The 13,393-nt window shown below is 35.8% G+C and overlaps 1 protein-coding gene across 2 annotated transcripts in view; it reads left to right on the forward strand.

Moving 5' to 3' along the window:
* The window catches only part of LOC109084566 (polycomb group RING finger protein 3), a 32,500-nt gene extending 21,256 nt beyond the window's left edge, over positions 1-11,244 (forward strand). For both annotated transcript variants that reach the window (XM_019099254.2, XM_042769918.1), the window contains 4 exons: positions 2,638-2,726; positions 6,871-7,008; positions 8,314-8,394; positions 8,660-11,244. In XM_019099254.2, coding sequence (XP_018954799.1) covers positions 2,638-2,726; positions 6,871-7,008; positions 8,314-8,394; positions 8,660-8,707 — 356 coding nt within the window. In that variant the 3' untranslated portion in view covers positions 8,708-11,244. The remainder of the gene's footprint in view (positions 1-2,637; positions 2,727-6,870; positions 7,009-8,313; positions 8,395-8,659) is intronic.
* The last annotated feature ends 2,149 nt before the right edge of the window (positions 11,245-13,393 follow it).

Genomic DNA, 13,393 nt, shown 5'->3' on the forward strand with positions numbered 1-13,393 from the left:
TGGTTTCCACAAAAACATTAAGTACCACAACTGTTTCTCAACATTCATATTAAGAAGAAATGTTTCTTGAGCAGGAAATCAAAATATTAGAGTAAATTTTATGATAGCGTGAGTAATGATGCTGAAAATTCAGCTTTGACATCACAAGAAACAGAAAACCGTTATTTTAAATAGAAATATTTTACAATATTATTGTTATTCTTTCAAGAAGAATCACATACATCAAACAAACATTAATCAAAGCAAGAAGTCTTACTGACCTCAAACCTTTTTTTTTTAAATATGAAAATTGATGTGAAAACATGCTTTAATTTTCACATTGCAACTTAACATTTGTTTACGCATTATGTTGCCTACATAATTCTAAAGGAGCTGTTAAGGAAGAATGTTTGAAAGTCTCTGGACTCAAAACAAGCACATTATTTCAGTGGATTTGGCAGTAAACAGGCCCTTACCTTTTGTTTGAGGAGACAGTCATCTAAACCCAGGCAGTATCTTGCTCTTTTCATCTTTTAGCACCGTGTGCAGTGATAAAGTCTGTGCAAATACTGGGCCTCAGGCAGGTTGAGTCAGCAGTCGTAATGGCTGGATTCATGCATTGTAGTAAATAAGACTCAGACATAAGTGGTCTCTTGTTCCAAATTGTTTAGCAGACTGGTTTTTTCTCAATAGTGCTTCATTTGAAGTCTTCAGTCCTCAAGCACTCCACAGAACTATCAAACTGGACTGAGAGGAGAGGCGTTACTACACTACCTTCCCACAAATATGCATAAATTATGACAACCTTTATTTACGAGTTTTATGAGCATCGAAAGTGCTGTTCTGGCCTGGTGTCACAGGTGTGCTATTATATCTGCCTGAATCTGCCATGGTAGGGTACCTGACAGTGCTTCTCAAATCCCATCACAGTGGATATTAACCAGACTGTTGCCGAGCTTAAAAAAGAAGTAACCCTTCCGGAAAGCATGGTAAAATTGCTACCTGAGCTTGTCCACCTCATCCGCGGACAGCTTTATGGAGGCACCCCGTCTATTAACCACCCTAACGAAATTTATTTCGCTGGAAGTCCTGCTTTTTCTCTCCTTCACAGTCTGCTTGCCGCAGATTAGCTCAGACTCCGTGAACTTCTTTTCCAGTCAGGGAACATTTTAACTATCGGAAAGGATATTCAGAGTGTCCTGGGAAGAAGCCATCGCTGTAGCAGTCAAGGCTTATGAACGACTGAACCCAGACAGCATTTCGTCCAGATGCACAAAATCTCTTTTCCTTTCCCATTACTGCAGTTGAGATTTCTGGTGATGCAATGACAATGTCATAGTGATGTTTGACAGCCCCTCATACAAAATCATGAGCGTGTGTGGACAGTTGATCAGTTGAAATGCAATAAAATAAGTCAACCACACTCGACTGGACTGGTCATATGTATCTAATTCCGTCCTGCATTGGCCAGTTTTGGTGATTTTTAATAAAAAAATAAAGTGTTGATTATATAAATGGAGGATATCCATAGTTAAATACAGCTTAAACTATATGGACAGCATCTGTGGCCTGCTGTCAACAGCCACAGAAACAAAAATTAAGGACAGTAAGATTTTATTTTAAAATAATTTTGAAAAAAATATTTTCTGCTCAAGGCTGCATTTATTGTAAAAAAAAAAAATCTTAATATTGTGTAATATTATTTATAAGTTAAAATAACTAATTTGTTTTAATATATTTTAAAAAGTCATTTATTCCTGTGATGCAAAGCTGAATTTTCTGCAGCTATTACTCCAGTCATTGTCACATGATCCTTCAGAAACCATTTTAATATGCTGATTTGGTGCTCAGGAAACATTTTTTTTAATTGTAATTTTATTATAATGCACTGCTAAATATCTTTGTAGAAACCTTTTTTTCAGGATTCTTTGATGAATGGAACATTATAAATATTTGTAACATTATGTACATTAAATTTGTCTTTACTGTCACTTGAGATTAATGCATTTTGCTGAATAAAAGTATCGATTTTATAAAAAAAAAAAAAAAAATCGTACTGACCCTAAACTTTTAAATGATAGTATAAGTTACATTGGATCCCTCTTACCAATATTAATAAATAAGAGTATTTTTCTGCTTCCATAAATCAGTAATGAGATGGAGCCCTAGTTTCTGACCTGATCAGTGGGCAGCTGTCTGAGGTGTGAAGTGTTCTTTGGGCAGGTTGAATCACACAATCACACAAATTAATCTGTTTCCATTGATGAGGTGCAGACTTGTTTTGGAGATTGGTGAATGCGTGGGGGAGCAGGTTGAGATAATTGCTTTTTTTGTGTTTGATGAATGTTTCTTCACTGTGTAATGAAGAAACTCTTCCCAGACTCACAAACTAGTACTCAATATAATTCAAGCTCTGAGAAGCAATGAACTACAAAATCTTGGAATCTTAAAATGAACTATGATAAACGTGTTGTTTTAAAATGCGAAGATGATGTTTGGAAAGATAAATGCCTGTGCTTTTATTTCTACAGTAGTATGAAAGCAGAATTGTGGAGAGATGGATGTGCACAAAAAAGATGGTTCTTATGGTTGTCTGGGGACAGTCTTGTTTAAAAAAAAAAAAAAAAAAAAAAAATTGTTGACATTTTACCCCACCAGGTGACCTGAAATCAGAAGATCCAGCCAATAAGGAAGCAGGAGACGAGAAAGCAGAGGAGGACAATGACTACCATCGCAGTGATGAGCAGGTAGGTTTCCCCGTACCCATCTGACCTTGCTAATGTCCCACAAGGGAGCCTCACACTCTGTTAGCATGACCTAGTTAGTAAGAACACATAAGGGCTATTTTTGGAATATCATACCACTGTACTAGTCTATTTCTGCAGTGTACAGTACTTTAGAATACATGGATGACATATATTTCCCAGTTTACAAGAGCAGACCCAGAATAGAATAACATATCCCATAATGCAGTGTGAGCAATATGACCAGCTTCCATTTTTAGAGTGGTGAATGAACCAATTATATCAACTTTTAATTTTTTTAATTTTTTTATTTTGAGACATTTTTTGCACAAAATTTCATAAGTAATTTTTTGAAAGAAGTCGCTGTTCACCAAGGCTGACAAAAAGCCATAAAAATATTAAAAAATAATTGTGAAATAGATAAACATTATTGTGAAATATTATTACAAGTTAAAGATCTCTTTTCTTATTTAATATATTTTAAAATTAATTATTTATTTTAAAATGTTTAGCACAATACTGTTTACTATTATCATTGCATAATGCATTTACATATATATATATATACATACACACACACATATATATATATATATATATAAAAAAATATATATATATATGTGTATATGTATATGTGTGTATATATGTGTATATATGTGTGTGTATATATATATATATGTATATGTATATATATATATATATATATATATATATATATATATATATATATATATATATATATATATATAAGTATATATATATAATGTATAAGTATAAAAAACAGCAGTATTCAGTGCAGTGTTCTAGTGTTCCATTTAAAAAAAAAAATGTCAATATGTCAAATGATCTGCCCCTTCCTGTCTGTAATATCCAATCTGTGTTCAGATATTAATCCAGAGCCATTTCAGTGTTTTATAGGGTTGGTAGTTTCATTAAAGATTCTTATATAGTAGATTTGTATTCCTGCTCTCCTCTGAGCTTCTTAATAATGTAATAACAGAAGGTTGTGCGGCTGCTGTCTACTCACTGCTTCTGCATTTTGGAATAGAATGTCTTTCTTATACAGAATCTGATGTCAGTGGAGTGTAGGGTGTTCAGTCTGTCATGCTGCATATACCATCTTTTATATATTTGTGTGGTTGGCAATATTAAAATATATACCCTTCTTTTTGCAATGATTGCATTTCCAGCAAAAACAACTCATAAAATAACTCCTACTGTGATATAAGAATCCCTAGTGGAATGTGTGCTTGTGTGAGTGAGATTTATAAAGCAGAAACCACAAAGAAGAACAGAAGGCATGGAGACAGTATGCTAGGGTGTAAATGGCCGAAGTATGTGTGTGTGTTCTTGTTTTAGGAGGAAGAGATCGATTAAGATTTCAGAGTTACTGATGTCCTGTTGTCATGAGTTGTCTTGTAAAAGTGCGAGGACAGATTGTCTGTTCATGCGGTCTGCTGTAGTAAAGCTGAAACAGGCACTTTGGCCTCATGTATAATATAAATCGTGAATGAAAATTTCAGCAGTGCTCATTCAGCTACACTCGGATGGCTGTGGAACACTTCTGCTAATGTGTCTGTTGGGTCAGACCCATCCAACGTGACCTTGTGAGGAGAAGTTGGAGCCAAAAAGAACCAGCCTGTGCCAAAACTGCACATGAAATTCATGATTGATTTTTGGACAATCCTCAGATAATCATCATCACGTGATGGATGTTGTGTGCTGAAAGTTTTACTCCACTGCTACGGTGGTTTAGTGGTTATTTTTGGACAATCCTCAGATAATCATCATCACGTGATGGATGTTGTTAATTGAGATCATTGCAAGTCTGGCTTGTCCAAAAGAGTCAGTTCAGTGAGTCTCTGAATTGTTTACTTCAGAAGCACCAGGACCAATTCAGTCCAATCTGTGAAAGAATCATTCAGACCAAAAGATTCACAGTAAAGATTTATTCAGTACTATTTAAATTTGGTCCTCACATAATTGTCCCCACTTGTTGCATGTTGTTAATCGAAATCATTCCGAGTCTGACATCTCTAAAAGAGTTCAGTGAGTCTCTGAAGGACCACTAGGACCCAATCAGTCCAGTTTGTATAATTCCGACCACAGGAATCACTGAAAAGATATGACTCATAAGAATGATTCATTCGCATATTGAAGATCACCAGTTGTCTGTAAAATAGATTACAAAGAGCCAATTTAATTTTAAGGGCTAGAGAGAGAATATAGAAAATGGACATTTGAAATTAAATTGACTGATTTTGGTTCAAGAAACCTTAGATTAGCTCTGGGGTGGGGGTGGGGGGATACTGCAAGTGTAAAATACAGCCTTTTTAAAATGACGACTGAACATGGGCTTATAATAACATGGCGAGTGTGTGATAGATATCATCCTCTGGTGATTCCCCAAACAAACCAGAATATCTATCCTTGTAGAATTAGATTTTAAATAACAATAATCAACAGCTCACAACATCTTGAGGAAGGAATGATATTCGGTGGTAAAATAAAAAGCCTCTCTTACAGTCGTTCTGGGGTCTGGAGGTTTAATTGTATGAGTGAGTTCACCGTTAGTCATTTGTGTGACTGTTTGCGGTGAGCATAGCAGCCCCGGCCGTGCAGTAATGACCCAGTAATCACACACACACACACATAGATACGCAGCTAATAGTGAAGTTCCTTGCTTGTGTTGAATAGTACATCCATGTTTGTATTACATCTCACCACCACCTGCCTATAACAGAGCAAATCTCTGATTTGCAGCACACTGTTCTTGTAAAGAATGTGTTTGTACGTGGTCCTCAGAAAGCCTCGGTTTTCTCCCGGCACCGTTTGCCCTTGAAATGGACCGGCATTTAGCCGGCAGGCGCAACTGCCCCTCCACATACTTCTCCATTACTGTCTGTTCTTGGTGAGGCCTGTTCCAAATGTGCAGCCATACAAATCTTCTCTGATAAATAAATTATAGAGAGAGAAAAAAAAAGATAGAGAAAAAAAAAAAACATGAAATACTTAATGCATCTTGACTCTCTGAAGCCCTCACTCTGCCACTGCACCTGCCGGGCAGCCCGAAGCGGCCGCAGTTGACTGGCGACTCAACCGTCAGCTCAGTTTTGAAAGAAGGAGGAGCACTTGCTGGCATCTGATTCTTTGTTGTGGAAATTGTTTTGATGGTGTCGGTATTTGTGTGTGACTATGCATTTTTTTTTAATTAGCATCATGTTGCTTAAGACTCTTGACTTTATGCCCTGTCTGGGTTTATGCATGGGTTTGCGATGACATTTATTCATTTAGCAAATTTTTTTAATATGAACGATTCATCCTAAAGAAATGGTAACTTAAAGGCCAGGGTCTAAAATTAACACTCGCTAAGCAAAAGTCATATGTATTTACTATTTGACTTGACTATTGTTGAAAACGGTTGTGCTGCTTAATATTTTGTATAAAATTTATTTATATATATATATATATATATATATATATATATATATATATATATATATATATATATATATATATATATATATATATATATATATATATATATATATATAAAGTGATACTTTTTTTCAGGAATCTTTTAAGTTCAAAAGAACGGCATTTATTTGAAGCAGATTTTGTTACATTAAAATTATCTTTATTGCCAATTGCGATTACCAATCTTTTAATTTGTATTGAAAATTATATTAAATGAATTACCTCCAGTTGTTTCTCACTGCAAATTGCTATCAGTTTAAACCTGTTAAATGACAACAAATGAGAATTTATAGGCGATGTGAGTGACAGTGGACATTGGCAGTGCATACTTTATACTAATAGTACAGTACAGGTCTAACAAAGCAAAAAGAAGATTGCGGGAGCCTCCATTAAAGATAAAAAGATAATTCTACCAGTTTGGAAGGTTTAGTACCTGAAATATCATGTTTTTACACGTGTAAATATTTTGTGAAGCTCTATATGGTATCTGTTGTTTAGTCTGAGCCTAGACCGAATGGATTCAAACATTGCAAAACATGTTAAGCTTCAGTATTTGTTGAATTTTCTTGTTCCCACAATGCAGTTACCTAAATCATCCATTTGATTATCAGTGCTAAGTCAAACTCTCTCTCTCTCTCTCTCTCTCTCTCTCTCCTTCCTGTCTGTTCAGGTGAGTATCTGTCTGGAGTGTAACAGCAGTAAGCTCAGAGGCCTCAAGCGGAAGTGGATTCGTTGTTCGGCTCAGGCGACCGTTCTCCACCTCAAGAAGTTCATCGCAAAAAAGCTAAACCTGACATCTTTCAATGAGGTATGTGATCCCCCAGACCTGACGCCCTCATGCAACGAGCGAAGTTCGAGACAAAACCCATTATCTTCCTTTTCCCTCGGTTAAAGTTAACTTGTTAGAGACCTTTGCCACCACGCCGGCTAGCATCGGCATGCACTTCATGACAATGGCTCTTGCATGAGTCACCACACAGATTTCAAAGCTCCTCCGTGCTGTCACGATTCTCACAAAGCTTTCAGCGTGCCTCATATTTTCAGAGACAAATAATAGCCTGTAATATCATTTGCTCTCTGTCATGTATCTCGCAGCCTGCCAACGTCTCAGTGCAATTTAACACAAAACTTGACTAATTACTGCTGTTCCATCACCGTTTTTTTTCTCCTTTGTGATAAAAATTTGTGGGCTATTCCACCACACACATCCGTCAAAAACTTTCCCGCGCAATAATACTGTCAGATGCCTGTTGTTCTCCACAAGTATTGAGAGTTATAGCTGCCAGCAGTATAATACCAAAAATATGATTCCGAAATGGGAGCGGTTTGTGTAGCGGCTCGGCTTTGAAGTGCAGGAGAAAAGCAAAATCTTTGAAGAACTAAATTCGAAAAAGCATCAAACGTTTCATTGTTTCACTGTCAGACGTTCCTGGCTCGCATCCTAGATGACTTTAAACTTTGAATAGTGCCGAGAGCTCATGGCCTCCAGCAGGTGTTGCTGTGGTTGTACTGCTGTCATTCAACTCACAGCGAGCCAAAACACGCAGACACCGGCACTGGTGTTTCAATGCACACTATTCCAGAGATACTGTGATACACATAATCCTCTGGACGGTTATGGCTGCTCTTGTGCATTAAAGGTTTGCATCTTTTGTTTTGGCTTGAATAATAGGTGGAACTGAATGTTTTGAGTGTACAAAGGACTGTCACTCTTCTGTAAAGCACCATAAAATCCCACCTGTCCCCAGAGACGTTCGTGCACAATTGATTATGCGGTTCTCTGGATTACTTTATTTTGATTGGTCAGTTGCAGCATTCTCTAATCTCTACTCATAATTTTGTATAATAGCTGATAAACTGTATACTTGCGCATTGTCCTAATTGTGTTCTACATATTTAGGTGTGAATAAAATCTTTTTATATCGTAAATTTAATTAAAAAAAAAAAAACACTCATAAGAGTAAAAAATTATATTCAGTTTATTGTATGCTAATGATCAGCTGACTTATTTAATAGTACTGAAAGATCACGGAAAGCATAGTTTTGTTTAGACTTCTCTTATATGGTATATTTTTGAGGGGTTTGTTTGCTATATTTATGTGCTTGCTTTCAGCTGGACATCTTATGCAATGAAGAAATCTTGGGCAAGGACCATACTTTGAAATTTGTTGTGGTAACAAGATGGAGATTTAAGGTAATTAATGAGAAATTTGCGTGCATTTATAAGAGAAGCCTGGCTTTAGTCTTCCTGTTTGCTGTATTGATGTGCATGTCACTTTCTATACATGCATGGATACTTTGCATATTTATTTGCATGCATAATCAAATAGAGTATGTGAAGTTATGAAATTGTCTTTGTGTTGTATAGATGCGTTTGACTTTCTGTGCATTTGTTTTCATTCTAGTGGCTCTATGACTTTCAGTCACACGAATGCTTGTGTGTTTTGTGTGCGTTCCAGAAATCCCCCCTCCTCCTTCATTACAGACCCAAAATGGATCTGCTGTAGTTGGACAAAAACGCTTGGTTGTTTTGGCCCAGTGGCTGAGGACTGTGCTACGTGCTATATATGCATAGACCATCAACGCCCGCAACAAACGAACACCCGTCAACACGGATATGAGCCAGCAAACAACAAAACCAGCACAGCCACTGCGACGCTGACGACTTACGGAAACAACCGCTTTTCTCTGTCTTTTCGTCCTCTATATGTCCTAGATATGTGAAAAATTGAGAGAAAGCATATATTTATACTTTTGTATAGTTGAGAAAAGTGGAACCAAGACCCAATTGGTGCACTGTTTACACTATTAAAACAAAAAAAGACAAAAAAAAAAAGAAGGTCATGAGAAAGGTTTAACTTTTTTTTTTTGTACTATTGGACTTTGTTCCCACTTCAGTTATGGGCAAGATGGTGCTCGTTGTCTGCCGTCCTCCATGGAAGTGTCCACTTTTACACTGCTAACCAGAAGAGAGGAGGTGTTTCAAACTGACTGCTCTCTCTCAGGTCTTAGCTAACACTTCTCGGGAGCGCAGAGCCTTTCTAAACTTATATAAAGCAGTTTATATGAGTGTATTATTTCAGAGCGGTTTCTTTCTTTACTTTCCGACGTCTCTACGAGTGGAATTGTGAATAGGCAAATTTATGTGTAGTATTTATGTTCTATTTACCAATATTGTATATAAAAGTTGTTGATGGAGAGGAAGGATGAAAGAGTGTGTGAAAGACTTAAAGGCTAGAAAAATAGAGACCGTTTAGAGTGGTTTTCCAAAAGTGCTATATTTTGGCCTGCGTTTATGTGGCTACATGGAAAAGACATAAATATTCAGTAAATAAAGGCAGATTGCAAATTAGGTGAAATTGACAAAATATTTTTCACTCCAAAATCAAAAGAAAAAAAAAGAAGGAAAAGAAATTGTATTTTGCTTAAAGAAAATTAAGCTTGGTTTTTGGACCATTAAGATTTGTTTTGTTTTTATTTTCATAATTATGCAAATCCCCCGCCTAAATTCAGTCGTGTCATAAAACATATAGATTAATTATAAATTATGCATTTATGCAATTATGTTTTTGTGATTTTCATTTTTCTCAATGCAGATTCTCATTTCTGTAATACAGTAAAAATGTATTACAGTAAAAAAATTTAATTCAGCCTATTATCATTATTTACAGCACATCTTAAAGTCAATACAGTCTAAACATCTGTAATGTATAAATGCAATTTAAAAATCAAATTTTATTTAAAAAATTTTGTATATGCATTGCGGTAATGAGAAGTTTTGGAGAATGTTTTAATTAAGAAAATATCATCACAATGCAAAAAATCTTAATGGTTATAAAAACAAACTACTTTTTCTTTAATATAATTTAATAAATGAACTATAATAATATTCATTATTATTATTATTATTTTATCAAATTATTTTACAAAACATATATAAATATTTAGTTTTTCCCTCTTTTTTCATTAGATTTTGGGGTAAATATGACCCAAGCTATTGGACAAGGGTTAGGAAATTCTATCAGTACATCTTTTTAAGTGTCTAATTAAATGCATCAGTGATTAAAAATCAATTTCTGAACCGGAAAGGTGCTTTTAATCATTTAAACCTCCCGAATGTTAATTTGCAGCTCTAGAATCATTAAGGATGTGTACGAATGATTTCTTAAAATGTTAATATCTTTAACTTACTTTCAGAAACAGCCAACCCCTCAGATACATGTATGTCTTGTCGTATAATCCCACAGCCTCAATGTCACATATGCAATGCATTACCTTTTAATTGAGAAAAAAAGATGAAACATTCAGTCCTTCCTTACGATGACGGTCAGTTCTCCGCTCCTCCGCAGTTCGAATGTAACCCAAAAGTAACCGTCCATATGTATTGTACAGTTATTTGTTTTATCACTGTCTTTAGTGCCAAAGGCTTCATCCTCCCTCTTGACTTCACTCTATTCCGGATGGCAAGCTGCATGAATGGCAGAATGCGAACAGCGTTTGACCTTAACCGATTTAATATAGAGGAATATGGTAAATTGAGATCAGAGATTTATATTTATGATTTTTCTGGTTAGGTTAGTGAAAATTGGCTATTTGTCGAAATTATTTTTTTTGTGAGCCCTAAATGAGTTATAGTAATTTATATTTCCATTGTGGACTTTGGCAGACACACTGCCTCTAGTTGATCAAACATTAAAGGGCTCTTATAAGATTTCTAACCTAAATGTATTTGAAACCTTTCTTAAAGAGCTAATTGACTTTTTATATCCAAACATTTACTTAAAAAGTCTGTTTTTACTTTGAAACAATGAGCAGGCCTGCGTCATCTCCTATAGCGGTCAACTTTTACACGGGTAAATGCCAAACCAGCTTGACCAAATCTTTCTGGATCTCATCATTAAGTTATTCCACAAATATAGATGTTTTGTAAATCCAGTACTGCAGTCTTGCATAGAAATAATGTTTTGTCTGCCCGTGAGTCTTTTTTCACTGTCTTATAATGTGAATTATCTCAGTATGCATTCTGTCTTCAGACTCAATTAATATTTTTCTTCATTACATCACCACCGTTATGTTCTTGTAAAGAAGATGATGCCACGATGGTTTAAAGATTTGGTTTTTGTATGTATCAGCCATTTCATGCAAACATTTATATGGCTAGCATTCCAAACACAGACTGCAGGTTTATTCCTGGTGATGAAAATGCAACAAATGCATGATTTTTACTGTTTTTATTTAATGCGTTTCTGATACTCGCTACATACTTTTGTGGGGTCGTTGCCATGGCAAACACTGGGGTGGGTCATTGCCATGGTGAAGCCTGGTGCTTGCTGGTGTTTCTCCCATTTGAGCCAATAACTGGTGCTAATCTTTTGTATCTTTTGAAAATAAACCGAACTAAACATGGTGCAGACCAGGGGTGAGTCTTAAAATACCCGTATTTATCATACCTAGCTTTTTGACATGTTTGGTGCTCTCAGGTCTTGTGAAACTTGTTTTTACAGCCTGTCTTAGAGGGAAGTCAGGTGTGGATTCATGAATTTTCGTTAACTGCTGTCCTATGAAACTCTGAATAAGTCTCAAATGGCAAAATAACACCATCATTGTCATCTGCCGTCATAAAGTACACTGGCATTTAGAGTAAAGACCTGTCGTACATCATTTCCACAGCTTTGTTCGATCACCCCAGGATTTGAACATGGCAACTTGTTCTGGCACTGTTATATATTGTTAAACCTCTATCACAAATCTCTATGTTGTTGTTCCATTTTTTGGCGATGAAGGCAGGTCGGAAGACAGGGTTTTTTGCTGTAGTATTGTTTAAATCACCACACAGTTCCACTCTCCCAGGGCCTCATTGTGCATGAGAGGTGTGTTAGCGCTCTGAGGTAGATTCGCTGTGCTGCGCAGTATTGGGATGGATCGATGCTCGGACCATGTTAGCAGGCTTGCATTGAGACATCAGCGCTACTTCACTTGACAGACAGGCTGTAACCAGCTTACTAGAGACCTGCTTTACTGCGTTAGAAGCTGTGGACTGTGTGCAGATTGCAGTTGCCAAGACTGGAGACTGGTCGTCTTATTTCCGTTTGCTAGTTTTTTTGGCAGCGTGTGGCCCTGCGACAATGGTGCTCCGTGACTGACTTTGAAATTTGAAACTGAGCTACAAATATGAGGATGTAGTAATGATATCAGAGGATGATCCTTAGGTGAATTTCAGGAAATGATCTGTAACACATCTGTGTCGTATTTCACCCCAAATCTAAAAAAAGAAATTATTACCAGTGTGACGTTTTTAACAATAAAACAATAAAATACATTTTCCTGCAGTTGTCATTAATGTAATGCTAAAATATCTAATTACTTTAATGTAAAAAAAAATAAAAAATAAATTGGAAAATTGGAAAATGGCTTGATGTGTTATATAAATAATAATTTGGGGACAAGTTTGGCTTAATTCTCATGAAAAAAAATAATGCTATAATGTAACAAACCTTAAGAGTTCACTCAATAATTTTCTCATCATTTACGCTTCCTCATGTTTTACAAACCTGTATGCATTTTTTTTTTTTTCAGTTTACTGGTAGCCATTGACTTCCACATGTTTTTTATTTTTTATTTTTCTCTGTACAGTGTAGGCCAGAAACTGTTTGGTTACCAACATTCTTCAAAATATCTTCCTTTATGTTCAACAGAGGACAGAAACTCGTACAGGTTTGGAACAACTAGAGTAAATGATGATAGAATTTTCATTTTTGGGTGGACTATCCTTTTAATGGTCCAAGAAAAGAGTTAATTTTCTATGTGTAAAATATAATTTGTATTTTTTTTTTTTTTTTTACTTTTGATTGGAGTGAAATTTGACCTAGATGTTTTCACGATTCACCTCTTTGTGAATTTTAACAACAGAAAACATAAAAATAAAACAACAACTATCCATTTCTCCATTGTGTGAGATTTCAGCCGCACTGGAAAGCACTTCTTATTTATTGTCTTTTGAAAAGCGTACAGCACCCCTAAAAGGGCACCATTTCAGTTTATGTCTCATTACGTCTCATCATCTCTCTCTAGTCACTCTCTTGAGTCAGGATTGTTTCTCCTCTGAGTCATCTGCTGTGATTGTATTCTCACTAGAGCAGTGTGTTTAAAGAGCACTCTGCATTAAGGTCTGAGAGTCTGTAAAATCAGACTAT

The sequence above is a fragment of the Cyprinus carpio genome, chromosome A14 (assembly GCF_018340385.1).
Source record: "Cyprinus carpio isolate SPL01 chromosome A14, ASM1834038v1, whole genome shotgun sequence".
Classification (NCBI taxonomy): Eukaryota; Metazoa; Chordata; class Actinopteri; order Cypriniformes; family Cyprinidae; genus Cyprinus; species Cyprinus carpio.